Source organism: Ranitomeya imitator, chromosome 7, assembly GCF_032444005.1.
Source record: "Ranitomeya imitator isolate aRanImi1 chromosome 7, aRanImi1.pri, whole genome shotgun sequence".
In the NCBI taxonomy this organism is placed as follows: Eukaryota; Metazoa; Chordata; class Amphibia; order Anura; family Dendrobatidae; genus Ranitomeya; species Ranitomeya imitator.
The window spans coordinates 95,262,810-95,284,248 of record NC_091288.1 but is presented as its reverse complement, the minus strand read 5'-3'; the positions used below and the strand labels follow the sequence as shown (position 1 = coordinate 95,284,248).

At 44.6% G+C, this 21,439-nt stretch overlaps 1 protein-coding gene across 7 annotated transcripts in view; it reads right to left on the bottom strand.

Annotated features, from left to right (window-relative positions):
- PARD3B (par-3 family cell polarity regulator beta) overlaps positions 1-21,439 on the bottom strand; it is a 2,197,040-nt gene that overhangs the window by 1,346,729 nt on the left and 828,872 nt on the right. For all 7 annotated transcript variants that reach the window (XM_069733662.1, XM_069733664.1, XM_069733663.1 and 4 more), the window contains exon 16: positions 16,221-16,265. In XM_069733662.1, coding sequence (XP_069589763.1) covers positions 16,221-16,265 — 45 coding nt within the window. The remainder of the gene's footprint in view (positions 1-16,220; positions 16,266-21,439) is intronic.

Sequence of the window (21,439 nt, the reverse complement as noted above, 5' to 3'; positions counted from 1 at the left end):
GAGATCCTGGCCCGGCTGGGTGTGACGACGACTGTCCGTGCACAGAGGGTACATCAGTGGACATACCAGCAAGATAAACCAGCGCGGTCTCAGATGTTCGACTTGATCTACTTGACAAAGAAATGGCTGCAACCCGAGGTACTGACAATACCCGAAATAATCCAGCGGGTTGTCCTGGACAAGTACCTGAGAGTACTACCCCCAGCGCTGAAAAGGTGGGTAAGCCAAGGAAATCCCACGACAGCGGATCAACTTGTGGAGTTGGTCGAGCGTTATTCCGTGGCAGAAGGACTTCCCGACGACACTGCCAAACCCCGGACTGTGCCTCCTCCTCGTGGAACCGGTAAGACTGTTCCAGGGACCACGGGTGAAGGAAAATCGCTTAAAACTGTGGGGGAGGAGTCCGGGACTGCTCGCACTCCGAGACCAAGAGTATTGGACGGTGGTCTCAGTAGGGGACCTGTTAGGTGTTTCCGCTGCCATGAGAAGGGTCATGTTTCTGCGAACTGTCCTGTTACCGCTGAACCCATGCAGTGCGACGTTATAGACTCTAGAAAACGCATGTCTTTGGTTACACAGCTAGTGAGTGTGAATGCGGGTCAAAATGATACAGTGAAACACCTGTGTGAATTATCTGTTGATGGGAAAAATGTTGTGGCATTACTAGACTCTGGAAGTGTGGTGACTCTGGTGAAAGCTAGTCTGGTGGCACTTCCGTCTGGTCCGTCTGACAAGTTTTCTGTGACGTGTGTGCATGGTGACACCCGCTCGTACTTAACAGCGGTCATATGGATTTCTACTCCCTATGGGTCAGTGCAGCACAAAGTGGGACTCGTTCCCGCATTGTTACATGATGTAATCCTGGGCAGGGATTTTCCCTATTTCTGGCAGTTGTGGGAGAATCAGTTACTCCTTCACGGTAGCTGTACCCGTGAATCTTCTCCCATGCCATCTGGAGGTCCCGAGTCCCTAGAGGAGACCCCACAGGAAGATGTTGCTGGGGAGGTTAGTGAATCTAACCTTCAGTACCCCTTCTCCGTCATGGCGGGGGAAACAGAGGAAACTGAGGAACCTCAGCGAGAGGCGGAGGCAGACAGCCATCCGGCACCCTGCCTGCCAGATTTGGGAGTCCAGGTGGATGACTTCCACAGCGAGCAAATGAAAGATCCTACCCCGACTCCGGCTAGGAAAAATGTAAAAATGATAGATGGGGTACCCGTAGAACCTGACACTAGGCTAGCGTACCCGTATATGGTTCTTGAAAATGATTTGCTCTACCAGGTAGAAAAAAAAGGGGAAGACACAGTGCAACGGTTAGTGGTACCCAAACCTTATCGGCAGAAGGTACTGGATTTGGCCCACGGACATATAATGGGGGGACATCTGGGGGTACAGAAAACCACAGAAAGGATATTGCATTGTTTTGTGTGGCCTGGAATACATTGTGATGTGTGTAACTATTGTGAGTCCTGTCCAGAGTGCCAAATCGCGGCCCCTAAATCTCAGTTCCGTAGCCCTTTGGTACCCCTTCCTATCATCGGGGTCCCTTTTGAGAGAATTGGGATGGATTTGGTTGGGCCCCTTCCCCGATCCGCACGTGGGCACCAACATATCCTCGTCATCGTGGACTATGCCACTCGTTACCCGGAAGCCGTCCCTTTGCGTAACACAGCTACCAAGACGATCGCCAAGGAATTGGTACGAGTGTTTAGTCGGGTGGGAATTCCAAAACAGATACTCACCGACCAGGGGACTCCCTTTATGTCGAGGGTAATGAAGGAGCTCTGCAGGCTCTTACAAATAGACCCGTTCCGTACGTCTGTCTATCACCCTCAAACAGATGGCCTGGTTGAGCGCTTCAACAAAACCTTAAAACAGATGTTCCGGAAGGCGATAGACAAAGATGGGAAGAACTGGGATTACTTGTTACCCTATTTGCTGTTTGCCATTAGGGAAGTTCCCCAGTCTTCCACAGGATTTTTGTCTTTCGAACTGTTGTACGCCCGTCGTCCCCGGGGACTGCTGGACGTCGCAAAAGAAACCTGGGAAGGTCAAGTCACTCCCTTTAAAACGGTGATCGACCATGTAACACAAATGCAGGATCGTATTGCCGCTGTCATGCCCATTGTTAGGGACCATATGTTACAGGCCCAGGGAGCCCAGAGGCAAAGTTATGATAGAGGCGCTAAGGTCCGTACATTTGCACCCGGCGATAGGGTGTTGGTCCTAATCCCTACGGTGGATAGTAAATTCCTGGCGAAATGGCAGGGCCCATTTGAGGTCCGAGAAAGAGTTGGTGAAGTGAACTATAAAGTGTACCAGCCGGGTAAGAGAAAACCGGAACAGATTTATCATGTGAATCTGATAAAATCCTGGAAAGACCGCTCTGCCCTAACGGCGGATCTGCCCCGTCCGGTTTGTTCACCTACTGTACCAGAGGTGCAGGTTGCTGAGACTCTCTCAGAACGACAAAAATCTGAGGTTAAGCAATTTTTGTTACAGAACCGACAGTTTTTCTCCGAAAAACCTGGCCGGACGAAGTTGGTGAAACATGAGATTGTCACAGAGCCTGGCGTCACTGTTCATGTGAAGCCCTACCGGATTCCGGAAGCCCGCCGTGAAGCCGTCTCCCGGGAAGTGATGGCAATGTTGGACTTAGGAGTCATTGAGGAGTCACACAGCGCCTGGTCCAGTCCAATTGTGTTGATACCTAAACCGGATGGCTCCATCCGGTTTTGTAATGACTTTAGGAAACTGAATGCAGTTTCTAAATTTGATGCGTACCCTATGCCCCGGGTCGATGAGTTGATCGACCGGCTTGGTAAAGCCCGATACATTACGACCCTGGATTTAACAAAGGGGTACTGGCAGATTCCTCTGGCCGAGGCGGCCAGAGAGAAGACGGCATTTGCTACACCGGAAGGTCTGTTCCAGTATGTCTATATGCCGTTTGGACTTCACGGAGCTCCCGCAACGTTCCAGAGATTGATGGATCGAGTCTTGAGGCCTCGCAGACAGTACGCTTCTGCCTACCTGGATGACATCGTAATTTACAGCATGGACTGGGAAACTCATCTCCAGAAGGTACAAGCCGTGATTGATGACCTGCGAGATGCAGGTTTAACGGCAAACCCCAAGAAATGCCACATCGGGCTTGAAGAAGCCCGATACTTGGGCTACGTGATTGGCCGAGGAGTGGTTAAACCCCAGATCGACAAAATACAGGCAATTCAGGGCTGGCCACAACCAGTGAACAAGAAACAAGTGCAGGCTTTCCTGGGGATTGCCGGCTATTATCGCCGGTTCATACCCAATTTTGCAGCCATGGCTACTCCCTTGACGGATCTTACCAAGGGGAAGGGTTCCGTCATGGTAAAATGGACCTCAGCTGCTGAAGAGGCCTTCCACAGCCTGAAACGGGCTTTGTGCTCTCAGCCCGTACTAGTGACTCCTGATTTCAGCAGCGAGTTTGTGGTACAAACTGATGCCTCTGATACTGGTGTCGGAGCTGTACTTTCCCAGGTGAGGGACGGAGTCGAACACCCGGTCCTCTATCTCAGTCGGAAACTGAATGTACATGAGCAGAGGTATGCCGTGGTTGAAAAAGAGTGCCTAGCCATTAAATGGGCTCTCGACTCCCTCAAGTATTACCTGGCTGGTAGGAAGTTTAGGCTGGTCACAGACCATGCCCCTCTCAAGTGGATGCACCTCCACAAGGACCGTAATAGTCGGGTAACCAGGTGGTTCCTTGCCCTGCAGGCTTACTCTTTTACGGTGGAGCACCGCCCTGGGGTGCAGATGGGGAACGCCGATGCCCTATCCCGAGTGCACTGTTTCAAAAGTGTTCTTGCTCGACCGGAGTGGTCTGAGCAAGGGGGGGGGGATATGTAAGACTCATGCTGGTGTGGTAGATAGAGGCAGGTATATCTCGCCCAGGTGTTTGTCCTATGTGAATTAGGCCACTCAGTATCTTCAGGGTGCTAATGATTGCAGGAATAAAAGATGACCAGCTGGGTGTTTCCAGTGTCTGCCTGGGGCACACAGATTGCCTGCCTGTGTGAGACAAACGTGAGTGAAGAGCTCTGCTCAAGATCTGTATGATGTTAGCTGGGTGGGAGAAGCCCCCCCAGTTGTTGAGATAGCAACGTATTTGTTTAGTTAGTGCCGGACAGGCTAGGGATTATTTTTATGTTTTGTTTTTTGTGTTGCTTTCACGTTAATAAATCTGAGCTGAGGTCAGCCTGCTCAGAAACCTGCTGTACGCCTCAGATTCAATGCACAAACCACGTGTCCTTTGACCCCAGCAAAGGCGATCCCAGAGTGTTTTGTCACAATACACAAAGTATACACATACCGTACACACAGACACATACTGTACATACATGCACATAAACATACATACTGTATATACATACAAATGTATCGCACATACAGATACACACATCTTATACACACAGACATACACATATACATATACTGCACATCAAAAGAAGAAAAATATATGCGGCACTCACCCCGAAGAAGCTGCATAAACGTGCTTTTATTGGAACAGAAATGTGCATACAACCATTAGGACATCAGGTGTACAGGAGGGTGTGGTGATGGAGGCTGGACGACGGCCGTTTCGAACTACAAGTGCTTCTACGGGTTTCTTTTTTTTTTTCTTCTTTTGATGTGGACTATACAGCTCTTTAGTTATTTATGCAGAGCACCATATACCCTAAGCCTACGTGACACCTGGTTGTCAAATATTGCTAAGTCCAAAAATCTGTTGTAAAATTACACACTTTAGTGCCATCCACTGCCTGTCTTTTTATTTTTATACACATATACTGTACATGCATACACAGATACACACATAAGCATACACATAGATACACACACACACACTGTACATACACAGATGCACACACACATACATACATATACAAGCATATACATACACACATACAAATCTTGTATAGGTGATAGAGGAGCCTTGGAGGAGGTCAGTTCAGCTGGAGAGGTGTTGTGAATTCTGTGGCAGAGCTCCCTCCTGTGGTCACAAGTGGTACTTCGGCTGGTTCTCTCTGTGAGCTTCCGTTGGTGGAGGAAAGTGGTACTGCGGCTTCTGAGTTTCCTTCCTCAGGTGATGTGGTGAAGTCGTTAGGTGCTGCTCTATTTAACTCCACCTAGTGCTTTGATCCTGGCCTCCAGTCAATGTTCTAGTATTGGACCTGTTTCCTCCTGGATCGTTCCTGTGGCCTGCTGCTCTGCATAGCTAAGTTCCTCTTTGCTATTTGTTTGCTGTTTTTCTTTCTGTCCAGCTTGTCAATTTGTTTTTTTCTGCTTGCTGGAAGCTCTGGGACGCAGAGGGTGTACCTCCGTGCCGTTAGTTCGGTACGGAGGGACTTTTTGCCCCCTTTGCATGGTTTTTGTAGGGTTTTGTGTTGACCGCAAAGTTACCTTTCCTATCCTCGCTCTGTTCAGAAAGTTGGGCCTCACTTTGCTAAATCTATTTCATCTCTACGTTTGTCTTTTCATCTTAACTCACAGTCATTATATGTGGGGGCTGCCTTTTCCTTTGGGGTATTTCTCTGAGGCAAGGTAGGCTTATTTTCTATCTTCAGGCTAGCTAGTTTCTCAGGCTGTGCCGAGTTGCATAGGGAGCGTTAGGCGCAATCCACGGCTGCCTTTAGTGTGGTTGGAGAGGATTAGGGATTGCGGTCAACAGAGTTCCCACGTCTCAGAGCTCGTTCCTGTTTTTTGGGTTATTGCCAGGTCACAGTATGTGCGCTGACCTCTATGTCCATTGTGGTACTGAATTACCTTTCATAGCAGTACTGGAGGCCCAAAGTACTAATGATTCCCAATAGAGGGAAAAAAGAAGTTCTGAGACCATTTTTTTTTCTTTGCACTGTGTTTTGCCTTTTTTTCCTCTAGACATTTGGGTGGTTCAGGACACAGGTGTAGCAATGGACATTAAAGGTCTGTCTTCATGTGTGGATCAGCTCACGGCAAGAGTACAAAGTATTCAAGACTTTGTGGTTCAGAATTCTATGTTAGAACCGAGAATTCCTATTCCTGATTTGTTTTTTGGAGATAGAACTAAATTTCTGAGTTTCAAAAAGAATTGTAAACTATTTCTGGCTTTGAAACCTCGCTCCTCTGGTGACCCAGTTCACCAAGTTAGGATCGTTATTTCTTTTTTGCGTGGCGACCCTCAGGACTGGGCATTTTCTCTTGCGTCAGGAGATCCTGCATTAAGTAATATCGATGCATTTTTCCTGGCGCTCGGATTGCTGTACGATGAGCCTAATTCTGTGGATCAGGCAGAGAAGAATTTGCTGGCTCTGTGTCAGGGTCAGGATGAAATAGAGGTATATTGTCAGAAATTTAGAAAGTGGTCCGTACTCACTCAGTGGAATGAAGGTGCGCTCGCAGCTATTTTCAGAAAAGGTCTCTCTGAAGCCCTTAAGGATGTCATGGTGGGATTTCCTATGCCTGCTGGTCTGAATGAGTCTATGTCTTTGGCCATTCAGATCGGTCGACGCTTGCACGAGCGTAAATCTGTGCACCATTTGGCGGTATTACCTGAGCTTAAACCTGAGCCTATGCAGTGCGATAGGACTTTGACCAGAGTTGAACGGCAAGAACACAGACGTCTGAATTGGCTGTGTTTCTACTGTGGTGATTCCACTCATGCTATCTCTGATTGTCCTAAGCGCACTAAGCGGTTCGCTAGGTCTGCCACCATTGGTACGGTACAGTCAAAATTTCTTCTGTCTGTTACCTTGATCTGCTCTTTGTCATCATATTCTGTCATGGCATTTGTGGACTCAGGCGCTGCTCTGAATTTGATGGACTTGGAGTATGCTAGGCGTTGTGGGTTTTTCTTGCAGCCCTTGCAGTGTCCTATTCCATTGAGAGGAATTGATGCTACGCCTTTGGCCAAGAATAAGTCTCAGTACTGGACCCAGCTGACCATGTGCATGGCTCCTGCACATCAGGAGGTTATTCGCTTTCTGGTGTTGCATAATCTGCATGATGTGGTCGTGTTGAGGTTGCCATGGCTACAAGTCCATAATCCAGTATTAGATTGGAAATCCATGTCTGTGTCCAGCTGGGGTTGTTAGGGGGTACATGGTGATGTCCCATTTCTGACTATTTCGTCATCCACCCCTTCTGAGGTTCCTGAGTTCTTGTCTGATTACCGGGATTTATTTGATGAGCCCAAGTCCGATACCCTACCTCCACATAGGGATTGTGATTGTGCTATCGATTTGATTCCTGGTAGTAAATTCCCAAAAGGTTGACTGTTTAATTTATCTGTGCCTGAGCACGCCGCTATGCGGAGTTATGTGAAGGAGTCTTTGGAGAAGGGGCATATTCGCCCGTCATCGTCGCCATTAGGAGCAGGGTTCTTTTTTGTAGCCAAGAAGGATGGTTCACTGAGACCTTGTATAGATTACCGCCTTCTAAATAAGATCACGGTTAAATTTCAGTACCCCTTGCAAATGTTATCTGATTTGTTTGCTCGGATTAAGGGGGCTAGTTGGTTCACCAAGATAGATCTTCGTGGTGCGTATAATCTTGTGCGTATTAAGCGAGGCGATGAGTGGAAAACTGCATTTAATACGCCCGAGGGCCATTTTGAGTATCTAGTAATGCCATTCGGACTTGCCAATGCTCCATCAGTGTTTCAGTCCTTTATGCATGACATCTTCCGAGAGTACCTGGATAAATTCCTGATTGTGTACTTAGATGACATTTTGATCTTCTCGGATGATTGGGAGTCTCATGTGAAGCAGGTCAGAACGGTGTTTCAGGTCCTGCGTGCTAATTCTTTGTTTGTGAAGGGATCAAAGTGTCTCTTTGGTGTTCAGAAGGTTTCATTTTTGGGGTTCATCTTTTCCCCTTCTACTATCGAGATGGATCCTGTTAAGGTCCAAGCCATCCATAATTGGACTCAGCCGACATCTCTGAAAAGTCTGCAAAAGTTCCTGGGCTTTGCTAATTTTTATCGTTGCTTCATCTGCAATTTTTCTAGTATTGCTAAACCATTGACCGATTTGACCAAGAAAGGTGCTGATTTGGTCAATTGGTCTTCTGCTGCGGTGGAAGCTTTTCAAGAGTTGAAGCGTCGTTTTTCTTCTGCCCCTGTGTTGTGTCAACCAGATGTTTCGCTTCCGTTCCAGGTCGAGGTTGATGCTTCTGAGATTGGAGCAGGGGCTGTTTTGTCGCAGAGAAGTTCTGATTGCTCAGTGATGAAACCATGCGCTTTTTTTTCCAGGAAGTTTTCGCCTGCTGAGCGAAATTATGATGTGGGCAACCGAGAGTTGCTGGCCATGAAGTGGGCATTCGAGGAGTGGCATCATTGGCTTGAAGGAGCTAAGCATCGCGTGGTGGTATTGACTGATCATAAGAACTTGACTTATCTTGAGTCTGCTAAGCGGTTGAATCCTAGACAGGCTCGTTGGTCGCTGTTTTTTGCCCGTTTTGACTTTGTGATTTCGTACCTTCCGGGCTCTAAAAATGTGAAGGCGGATGCTCTGTCTAGGAGTTTTGTGCCCGTCTCTCCGGGTTTGTCTGAGCCGGCGGGTATCCTCAAGGAAGGAGTAATTGTGTCTGCCATCTCCCCTGATTTGCGGCGGGTGCTGCAAAAATTTCAGGCTAATAAACCGGATCGTTGCCCAGCGGAGAGACTGTTTGTCCCTGATAGGTGGACCAATAAAGTTATCTCTGAGGTTCATTGTTCGGTGTTGGCTGGTCATCCTGGAATCTTTGGTACCAGAGAGTTAGTGGCTAGATCCTTTTGGTGGCCGTCTCTGTCGCGGGATGTGCGTGCTTTTGTGCAGTCCTGTGGGATTTGTGCTCGGGCTAAGCCCTGCTGTTCTCGTGCCAGTGGGTTGCTTTTGCCCTTGCCGGTCCCGAAGAGGCCTTGGACACATATCTCTATGGATTTTATTTCTGATCTTCCCGTTTCTCAAAAGATGTCAGTCATTTGGGTGGTCTGTGATCGCTTTTCTAAGATGGTCCATCTGGTACCCTTGTCTAAATTGCCTTCCTCCTCTGATTTGGTGCCATTGTTCTTCCAGCATGTGGTTCGTTTACATGGCATTCTAGAGAATATTGTTTCTGACAGAGGTTCCCAGTTTGTTTCAAGGTTTTGGCGAGCCTTTTGTGGTAGGATGGGCATTGACTTGTCTTTTTCCTCGGCTTTCCATCCTCAGACTAATGGCCAGACCGAACGAACCAATCAGACCTTGGAAACATATCTGAGATGCTTTGTTTCTGCCGATCAGGATGACTGGGTGTCCTTTTTGCCTTTGGCTGAGTTCGCCCTTAATAATCGGGCCAGCTCGGCTACCTTGGTTTCGCCATTTTTTTGCAATTCTTGGTTCCATCCTCGTTTCTCTTCAGGACAGGTTGAGTCTTCGGACTGTCCTGGTGTGGATACTGTGGTGGACAGGTTGCAGCAGATTTGGACTCATGTAGTGGACAATTTGACCTTGTCCCAGGAGAAGGCTCAACGTTTCGCTAATCGCAGACGCCGTGTGGGTCCCCGACTTCGTGTTGGGGATCTGGTTTGGTTATCTTCTCATCATATTCCTATGAAGGTTTCCTCTCCTAAGTTTAAACCTTGTTTCATTGGTCCGTATAGGATTTCTGAGGTTCTTAATCCTGTGTCTTTTCGTCTGACCCTTCCAGATTTTTTCCAAACATAATGTATTCCATAGGTCATTGTTGCGGAGATACGTGGCACCTATGGTTCCATCTGTTGATCCTCATGCCCCGGTTTTGGTGGAGGGGGAATTGGAGTATATTGTGGAGAAGATTTTGGATTCTCGTGTTTCTAGACGGAAACTCCAGTATCTGGTTAAATGGAAGGGTTATGCTCAGGAAGATAATTTCTGGGTTTTTGCCTCTGATGTCCATGCTCCCGATCTTGTTCGTGCCTTTCATGTGGCTCATCCTGGTCGGCCTGGGGGCTCTGGTGAGGGTTCGGTGACCCCTCCTCAAGGGGGGGGTACTGTTGTGAATTCTGTAGCAGAGCTCCCTCCTGTGGTCACAAGTGGTACTTCGGCTGATTCTCTCTGTGAGCTTCTGTTGGTGGAGGGAAGTGGTACTGCGGCTTCTGAGTTTCCTCCCTCAGGTGATCTGGTGAGGTCGTTAGGTGCTTCTCTACTTAACTCCACCTAATGCTTTGATCCTGGCTTCCTGTCAATGTTCCAGTGTTGGACTTGCTTTTCCCTGGATCATTCCTGTGGCCTGCTGCTCTGCATAGCTAAGTTTTTCTTTGCTATTTGTTTGCTATTTTTTCTGTCCAGCTTGTCTAATTTGTTGCTGGAAGCTCTGGGACGCAAAGGGTGTACCTCCGTGCCGTTAGTTCGGTACGGAGGGTCTTTTTGCCCCCTTTGCATGGTTTTCTTTAGGGTTTTGTGTAGACCGCAAAGTTACCTTTTCTATCCTCGCTCTGTTAAGAAAGTCGGGCCTCACTTTGCTGAATCTATTTCATCTCTACGTTTGTCTTTTCATCTTAACTCACAGTCATTATATGTGGGGGGCTGCCTTTTCCTTTGGGGTATTTCTCTGAGGCAAGGTAGGCTTATTTTCTATCTTCAGGCTAGTTAGTTTCTCAGGCTGTGCCGACTTGCATAGGCAGAGTTAGGCGCAATCCACGGCTGCCTCAAGTGTTGTTTGGAGAGGATTAGGGATTGCGGTCTGCAGAGTTCCCACGTCTCAGAGCTCGTTCTATGATTTTGGGTTATTGTCAGATCACTGTATGTGCTCTGACCGCTATGTCCATTGTGGTACTGAATTGCCTTTCATAACACTCTTTCTGCTGTGTCGCAAACCCCGTCATAGGCGGATGTGAGCAGTGCATATTCACTGTATTTAATAACAGGCACACGTTACAGCCCCAGCGCTGGTTCCTGCCTCCTGAGACCAGCTCCCCTGTTGCCATCCACCCATCACATCCACATGCAGGTACATCAGGACTATAAGATGCACTCCCCACTTTCCTCTAAAATTTTGGGGACACACGTGAGTTTTATAGTCTGCAAATTAAGGTAATTACAGACTGGAACTTATGTACTGTCCTGTGAAGAGGTAACAAGTTGTAATTGTGAGAAGATACATTTAAGCCAAAGAAACAAGCATGTATCAGAAGCAACTCTTTAAATGACTAGTGGCCATTGCCGTAATCTTTTTCCGAGTCGAGGAGTAATGTTAGAGATCTTAGGGCAAGGCAAACATGGAACAGTCAGCCATTTGTTCTACTGGTGACCATGTATGTGGCAAATGCAACTTTGGCTCCTCTCAGGACCCGGGTGTGACCACTAGACTTACTATGGCTACATCATTTCAGCAAGGCAAACAATCTCTCTTCTTACAAAGCTGAGATTATGCACCAATTAATATAGTAGATCCAGTGCTTCCTGCCTTAGAAAAAAAACCTGTAGTTTCTACAAGCAATATAGCAGACATAAACTGCAGTAAAATATTCCAATTAGTCAAACAAGTCTTTGGGAACATTTTTTTTGTATAACTGAAACAGTGGCATTAATTATCAAAAGTTCTTGTAAATGCTTACTATAACAAGAAATTTGTTCAGAAACCTTCCTAGGAGCAAAAAAAGTTATTTTGTTATCTACATCTACTGAAAAAAATGCTCTATTGAACACACAAAGTAAAATAAATTTTCCCTTGGTGAAGCTGGAATAAAAATTAGTGTGTAGGAAAGCAAGATACTTCCAAAGAGCATATTAAAGAAAACTTAATGCAGTTTTCGAAGTGCAGAAGAAAAATAAGTGTATTTATTTGTTATGCAGTATTTTATTAAAATGATATTCTTTTATTATGTAATTTATTATGTTATTATTAGTAGTTTTATACTTTTTGAGCAGTGTGCTCATTTTTAATGTACTCATACTAACGGATTTTCACTGCTAGAAATGAATTTAAACTTGACAGCTCATAATAATAAATGGATTTGTGAATTCCTAGCCTTAGTTTTTCTTTCACGGAGAGAAAATAAAGCTGGCATAAGTGTGATATGTGCCTACTATATGGAGCAACATAACTATAGTTTAATTCTCCTCTGATAATTACGGTACATTGAGAAATGAAGCAGTGAATTGTAGTTATTATCCTGGTCTCCAATGCTGCATTCTGCTACTTCTTGGATCATTACATATAATATGTAAGATATCGTATTACTTCTCTGGCAGTAGTGGCCATTGTAATGCTGTTCTTCTACTCATGCAATAAAGCCACTAAAGCATGGATCATTACAAAAGTCATCCACAATTTCAATCACAGTTTTCAAGTTTTGTGTGTGTTATTTGGCTATTCATAAAAAGGGCAATACAAAGTAACAAAAAGTGTTATTTTACGTCTAAGCCGGTGACATATAACAGGGTTATGATAATTTAAGACCTGCTTACACTGGCAGATAACCATCATAATCTACGTGTTTAGCAGCCAATGGCCCAATTGGCTAATTTTAATGAATTTGGCAACCTCCATCTGCCGATGTGACAGCTCTCCACAGGAGATCGTCGTGGGACACTTGTTATTAAATTGATTATGGCAGAACAGGGAGTATATTGTTGGTTTACTACATTTTTTTTTTTTTTACAGGTGATCGAGGGAGTCAGGGATTAGCTGTATGGTAAGTATATACTGTATGTTGTATGTTCTGTATGTCTATATGTATGTACTGTATATGTGTGTAGGTGTTTTTGTTTTGTTTTTACACAGTAGTCGGATGATGGGACTACTAATGTCCCATCATCGGCTAGCTGTCACCTTAGCAGGCATAGCAGGATGGGACTAGTAGCGTGACCGTGACGTCATGGCAGGTCTTTCTCAGGTAGGCGCGCAGGACCTGTGATGATGTCGCGATCACATGACCGTGATGTCATGGAAGGTCCTTGTCGCATACCATCCTTAGCACCGGAGCGTCGCGAGGAGCGGGAAAGGCACCGGAGGGTGAGTATATGATGATTTTTTATTTTTTATTTTTTAATTATTTTTAACATTAGATATTTTTACTATTAACGCTGCATAGGCAACATTAATAGTATAAACTTGGTCTCACAGGGTTAATAGCGGCGGTAACGGAGTGAGTTACCCGTGGCATAACGCGGTCCGTTACCTCTGGCATTAACCCTGTGTGAGCGGTGACTGCGGGGAGTATGGAGCGGCCGCCGGGCGCTGACTGCAGGGGAGTAGGGAGGGACTAATCAGACTCTGGCCGTAGCTGATTGGTCGCGGCAGCCATGACAGGCAGCTGGCGAGACCAATCAGCGACTTGGATTCCATGACAGAGGCCGCGACCAATGAATATCCGTGACAGACAGACAGACAGAAAGATGGAATAGACCCTTAGACAATTATATAGTAGATACTTTCATACAGCAGAACCATGTGGGGTGAATGTCATGTAGTACCAATTTTCTGTATAACTGTTATATTAAACTTAAATTCCATAATTGGCCACACATATTCAATTACGGTACATAGATTAATTCCACAGATCTCAGTACATTGTCTATATATTTTTTTAAGGACGATGGTTTCCTCAAGTCCTTGCTGGACACATTCATTCTTGATGTATGCTTTTATGATGTCTTGACCTTGCATTTACGTTGTACTGTATATGTACTGCCATATATTGCATGCATTTTCATGCATTTTTCAGCTTTACCTACAGCCCAAGACACTATAATCTGCACACACTGGCAGCAGGAATAAATTAATCAACCAAAGCATGATGCATTGCAGTGCTGACATTACTGCACTACCTCATTGGGATTGGCACACACATACAGTAGGAACAGTGCCATCGTCTCTGGCATTTTCAAGTGCTTTAATCCTATCTAAAACACTGTAGTTGGGCATTTCTGTCCTGGTACGTTGGCAGCCATGCAGAGGTGCTATGGTACTAGGCAGCCAGGCAGAGGTAACCAAATATTTTGCACAAGTGACAATTCAGGATCATGGCAGCAGGTTGGGCAGGTGCACGGCTATGTTGCGTCTTTTTCATCATATTAGTGCTATACAGCAGCTATATAATGTATTCAATGGACCAGCAATGTCAGGTTGTAAAAAAGGGAAAATACTACAATGAACACTTTGTAGGAACTATATGCAGATACATTGCAAATGATCCAGGCAATGTCTCAGGGTAAGTATGTCCATATTACACCATGCTTATGCCATCCACACCTTTCTTTTTAGAAGAGAACATTTCAACTTCTGTCTACCATTCTGCTTATTATAGAAGTCACTGCAGACAGTAGATCTAATACTAACCTAGCCCTGCATGCCCACTAACCTATAAAAAAGGTCACAGAAACTCACATCTCTGGCAACTAGCCATTTCTGTTGGCCATAGTAACTGTAAATTAAACATGATGATGCTGATAAAGCTAGATGTGACAGGATTCTGTCTGAATTTGTGCCACACAACTGTCATGTTGGGGAACCCTGAATGCTAGTCAATGGGAATAGTGCATTGAAAAGGAATATGGTGTAACCTTTGATATCTTGAGTCAAGAAAAATGCATATATTTGTACCATATTAGCCAGTAGATAGAAAAATAAAAAAATTGAGAGTCCTCTAAAGTTTATCAGTCTCAGAGGACTCTAAAGTTTTATTATTTTTATATATATTGCCTAACATGGCATGAAGGTATATATTTTCCCTGTATCAACATAGAGGCTACCAGACGGTATGTGTCAAACCAATGAGAATTCTAAAATTTTTATATCTTGAGACAAAATTCAGCAAACAATTTACAATTTATTGAACCAAAGTAAGACAACTAATAGGTCTTGTAAAATTCAGATGAGGCAGTCATAACCTTTGACAAATGTGTCAACCTGCATGAGCCACTGTGATAAAACTTGGTGCATTTTAAGACTTGTCTAAGGGTACCGTCACACAGTGGCACTTTGATCGCTAGGACGGCACGATCCGTGACGTTCCAGCGATATCTTTACGATCTCGCTGTGTCTGACACGCAGCAGCGATCAGGGACCCCGCTGAGAATCGTACGTCGTAGCAGATCATCTGAAACTTTATTTCGTCGCTGGATCTCCCACTGACATCGCTGAATCGGCGTGTGTGATGCCGATTCAGCGATGTCTTCACTGGTAACCAGGGTAAACATCGGGTTACTAAGCGAAGGGCCGCGCTTAGTAACCCAATGTTTACCCTGGTTACGAGCGTAAACGTAAAAAAAAAAAACACTACATACTTACCTTCAGCTGTGTGTCCCCGGCGCTGTGCTTCTCTGCACTCCTCCTCCATCCTGTGTCAGCGCCAGCTAGCCGGAAAGCAGAGCGGTGACGTCACCGCTCTGCTTTACGGCTGACCGGCGCTGACAGTGCAGAGGAAAGCAGAGCGCCGGAGGACAGACACGGAATGTAAGTATGTAATGTTTGTTTTTTTAACGTTTACGCTGGTAACCATGGTAAACATCGGGTTACTAAGCGCGACCCTGCGCTTAGTAACCCGATGTTTACCCTGGTTACCGGGGACCTCGGGATCGTTGGTCGCTGGAGAGCTGTCTGTGTGACAGCTCTCCAGCGACCAAACAGCGACGCTGCAGCGATCGACATCGTTGTCGTATCGCTGCAGCGTCGTTTCAGTGTGACGGTACCCTAAGTCTGCACTGTCTAAAACATAGATGATTTTACTAAAGCACCAATCCGGGATTTTTTTTTTACCTCATTACTGTTGTGGTATTACTAATTCTTGTTGTCAGTTCCTAGCAAAATACATATCAGTCTTCTGCTGTTTCCGGTGGCACTCCGGTCCCATTCCATCAACTTGTGACCACAGCTGCTGACTGAGCGGAAGTCCTTGGTAACGGTCACAAGCTGTCAATGTAAGTCTACAAGATCCTTGTTCTAGCCTCGTTCTTGCTCTCATAGAGTTACATTGAGAAGTGACTTCTGGAGCATACGGTAGGTCACAGCTAGCAGAAGATGACCGGAGGGGCGGCAAGAAGAACAGAACACGACGGCTGGTGAGAATTTTACTACAGACAAGGAATATCTATTAGTAATTCCACTCCGGCGGTGAAATATAAAAATGCCAAAGTGGTGCTATAAATCCGCCCAATGTCATAAATATTTATACATTTCTATTAACAGAAATAAAGTTCTCATACAGTATACAATATGTATTCTAAAAAATGCCCAGGACAGTAGAAATTCCTTACCTTCCTTGTGACCATTAATAGAAGCAATATTACTTTCATCAGCCACTGAAAGTTGAAAAAAAGCAGAAAAATATCATTATTTCACTTTCAATCAGTTAAATACCTAATCTTCAACACTTAGCAACGTAAAAATAATATTTGCTGTAAAATTAGTCATTATTAGATGCACAGTTAAACGTCTTTACACATGATGCCTAGACCATAGGATGTGGAAAATCTGACTAACTGAGGTCTTTGGAATGTGGAGTTAAATGTTTTTTTATTATTTTGCAGTCTACCATTTGCTGGGATTGGGGAGATATTTTGCTTTGGATGTCTGCTGATTTTCACATAAATCATTGCAAGATCTTTGCAAGTTTATTTCATGAAAGGCTGCTGGATTTTGTTTGCAATTGCAGTGGCTTTAAACCATGTATAAGAGTTCTTCAAAGCATGAAAATAAGTCAGGCAAGGCACATCAATACGTCACAGCCACTGAACCATAATCCGCAGTCTAGAAACTGGACAAGCTGTTGCTATTATTTATAGGTGCAGCTATAAGGTTGACACGGGTGAACTTGGACTATGCATAGACATGTGAAGAAAAGAATATGAGTCTGGAAAAACACAGTTTTCAGCAGGTTTGACTGAGAACTTTCATTGGCCATGTAGACCAGACTTTCCTTATAATAATAATAATAATCTTTATTTTTATATAGCGCTAACATATTCCACAGCACTTTACAGTTTGCACACATTATCATTGCTGTCCCTGGTGGGGCTCACAATCTAAATTCCCTATCAGTATGTCTTTGGAATGTGGGAGGAAACCAGAGAACCCAGCGGAAACCCACGGGAACACGGGGAGAACATACAAACTCCTTGCAGATGTTGTCCTGGGAGGGATAGAACTTTAGTAAGAAGGACTAACTTTTCCTAGATCAATATTGGAGAATCTTCTCCAAGAATGATACAAATATGCTACATGAAGTGGAGCTTCAGTAAAAACCCAAGACTGAATGATATGTCTGACACTAAACAATATGAGTAATAAAGATTGGTGGAGGTCTGAGTGCGCAGAACACACCAATATATGATGATTGAGGTAGTTGGTATAGTGAGTCCAATTGTTGCATTATTTTTACATTGATCACACCTAGACACAAAAGCATTTTTATTGGAGACATTTTGGGCTTATTTGCCATTTCTTTCTCACCGTGAGTAGAGTTTTGCTGTTACAGGACTTATGGATTTTGTTAATTGACTCCAATGCAAACAAGTTTAGGCTACGTTCAGACTAGCGTTGTGCTAGTGTGCGTCGGGTGACGCAGCGGCGACGCACACGTCATGCGCCCCTATGTTTAACATGGGGGACGCATGCGTTTTTGTTTGTTGCGTTTTGCCGCAAGCGTCGGACCAAGAAAACGCAACAAGTTGCATTTTTCTTGCGTCCGATTTTCGGCAAAAAACGACGCACGCGTCGCAAAACGCAGCGTTTTTGCGTGCGTTTTGCCGCGTTTTTACATGCGTTGTGCGTTGCGTCGCCGACGCAGCGGCGCACAACGCTAGTCTGAACGTAGCCTAAAAGGGCTTTCCCTGAACAAAAGTTTAATTAATAGATTTTGAAATGATAATAATTTCCACATCAGATGTATTTAAATAAAATGTTCCAGTGCTGAAATAATCTTATAAATGTGCCCCTGCTGTGTACTGTGTAATGGCTGTGTCTGACTGTACAGGGGCATGGTCTGCTCATACCACAACTCCTGGGCAGGGGAGGAAGCAAAAGAGAGGATACAGACATTACAGTATGGGATCACAGCTGATTCCTTGTTTGAAGTAAAACATTGTTTAAAAAAGAGAGGGAAATGTTTTACCTCACAGAAAGAATTAGCTGTGATCCCCTGCTGTAATGTCTGTATATTCTTTTTCTTCCTCCCCTGCCCAGGAGCTGTGGTATGAGCACCCTGTGTACATTAGTGCCCATTATATGGCAAGCAGTACCCTGCCAGTTGAATAGAGCTGATCCGGGTCTGTTGGACCCCAGCAGCTCCTGCTCCCTGCAGCACCCGGCAATAACATGAGTGCTGGGACCAGTGGAGGAAACAATCTCAGCACCTAATAATGTGTATTAAGAACTGCTGACATTGCTTTCTCCTCTAGCCACAGTTCTGTGAATTAAGACCCTGTGCATTAGGACTGAGCAGTAACTGCTTCCTCCTGGAACCCAGCAATCACACAGTCACGGGACAGAGGAGGAAGCACTGTCAGTGCCTTCTGATGCAGATAACGAAGCACTGACATTGTGTCCTCTCCTGGTAACACTGATTATGTGATTGTTGTGTGCCAGGAGGGAGCAGGAGCTGCTGCGTCCTAACACATCAATTCTAATACACAGCATCCTAATACACACATTCCTAATCAATAGCGATCAGGAAGGTAAAGATTGTAACAAACCCACTGCACCATCTGTATGGTGAGTCTATTTGTTTCTGACACCCAGATCCCCACTTTTTCAGCTGCTCACTATGCAATGATGCTTTAGAACATCATTACTGAGTAATCTGCATGTGACCTGGATGTTTAAAGTGGTTTGGCAGTTGTGAAACAGTTAACTTTTCAAAAGCCCTGTGTAAAATTACATCATCCAACAGATTGGTCAGCAAGAACTACCACTGTCAGCGATGCCAACATGTTTTTTTTATTTTTTTCTGGACAGCTTATTACAAAACCAAAGACCGACAACATTTTTTACAGACACACTGGAAAACCAAAATAAATCATTAATATTTTTAATAAGTCTACAACCCATACTTCTACTATTTGATATTAACGTTGCATTCCAATATAACACATTATCTGCTGTAAGATTGCACTTACTGAGTGTATTGGGGACACTCGCTTGGCACGGGATTCAAGCACTTAGGCACGGTTTTCTACTTAAACAGTCCACATGGATTATTATGGCACCATAAACCTAATTATGCACAGTTCATCATATACACTTCATAGAACACAATAGGCACAAAACGGTGACATTAAGTTGCAGCTTTATCTTTAGACACTTCATATTTGGCTTTATCTCACAGACACTAAACATGCTGGACCTCTCACTTCGTCCAGTTACCATGGGTGTCCGTATGCCGAACAGTTCATCAATGTCCCTCGTCATATAGCACACATGACATTGGGTCGCGGTCTCTAAACATGCTGATCCTTATCTGACTAGCTGCCGTGGGTGACGGCACAGTTCCCCATACACTGGGTTACCTTCTAGGAGGTTCTGCTCCATTCACTGACTCCTGTCAGTACTCACTCTCTCAGGAAAGCTGCCAAACTGGGATCACCATCCCGGGCAATGCCGTGCTCACCAGGCCTCCTGACAATCCAGATCCTCAGACGGGCTGTAGCTTCCCCAAACGACGTGCCATCACGGACTCTGCACACACGTCCTCTCTGTGTACTATTCAGGACGTCCATCCCCATCTGGGGCCGTCCAACACACAGGCCCCCAGGTCCAAGGCCTCCCCCATGTGCTTTTCAGGGATCTAGTCCTACTCCCAGGACCTCCCAACACAGAGGCCCTCCAGCACCTGGCACACGGACCACTCAGGTCCATCCATCTTTCCCCATGTGACCACATGGTCACATTATATACTTGTAGCCACTCCCATAGGTGGGAGGTGTGTGTGGCTAGTTCAACCATTACAACTACAGATATGCCTCCATCCATGTCCTGAGGAGCACATGCAGGGCACCCTAGCTGTAACAGGGGTCACTGCATCACACTGCATTAATTGTGAACTGTAAAATGATATTTACAGTCACAACTATTTGCACAAATCAAAATAGTTTTAAAAAATCAAGGGCACGTCAAGGCTTTTTTTATGAACAGAAAAAAAATGCCTTATTTTTACAGCCTATCCTGGATTTTCTGGATGGTTGGCAATCCGACCCTGTCCAATTTGCATCAGTTTCAAATAATCTCCCCAATTATGAAAGGGTTTATAGACATCCTCCTCATTATACAGTCTATGTAAAGAACAAGGTGTAGAGATGGCTGCAAACTGGAAATGAATGGAGTGTTCTGTGCCCAATCCTTGTTTAATACCAACCACAAAGACAAGAATGCGCTGATCTCAATGTGATATTAGAATCCAGTCTTCAAGCAGAGCCGATGGCATATTGAGAGTGTTATTCTTATTATGCCATCCTCTGTGATTTCAAGACTGTTTGCTGGGAATTTTTGAATATTATATTGATAGGTCATTAATATCAGCAATGGCAATTTTTACATCAAGCCACCACCTTATCTATTAACAGCTGATTGATGGGGGTGTCAGGCCTCCATAGATTTGATTAGTCATCAATATTAATTACCCATACAATTTCTTTAGGGAAAAAAAATTATATACTGGACAACTGCACATCCATATTTGCAATTATTATTTATTGAGAAGCAATTGAAATGGTCTCTTAACCCCTAAAGGACACAGGCAATTTTTTCCCAAACGATGCAGTGGATCATTACTCGTTTTTGCTATTCCATATTTTGATAGATTGCAATGTTTATATAACATAACATTTTTGTGCTTTCCTTGGCCTGGGAATTTGTCTTAGTAGGAGCAAAGTGTGACTTAGCAAAATTTTAGTTTTTTAACCCCTTCCAACCACAGCAAATTTCTGTTTTTGCATTTTTGTCTTTCCCTCCCCTTCTTCCCAGCACCATAATTTTTATTTTTCTGTCCACATGGCATATGAGGACTAGTGTTTTTGTGGACAACAGGAAAACAATTCCAAGTGCCGTGAAATTGTGACACCGAGTGTTGGGGGCTGTTTTTACAGTGTACATTGTGTGGTAAAAATTACCTCGCAAAATGATTCTGCTCATCAGTTTGATTATGGTGATTGCACAAATGTTCAGATGTTTTAATTTTTTTAGTGGTGAAAAAAATCAGAAGTTAAAGGGACTCTGTCACCTGAATTTGGAGGGGACAATCTTCAGCCATAGGGGCGGGGTTTTTGGTTGTTTGATTCACCCTTTCCTTACCCGCTGGCTGCAATATTGGATTGACGTTCATTCTCTGTCCTCCGTAGTACACGCCTGCACAAGGCAATCTTGTATTGTATTAATACTACATTTTTTTACATTTACATTGTTTGCCGTTTGGGTTAATTATTTTTATATTTTGATAGATTGGACTTTTTCTGAATGCGGTGACACCATACGTGGTACTTTT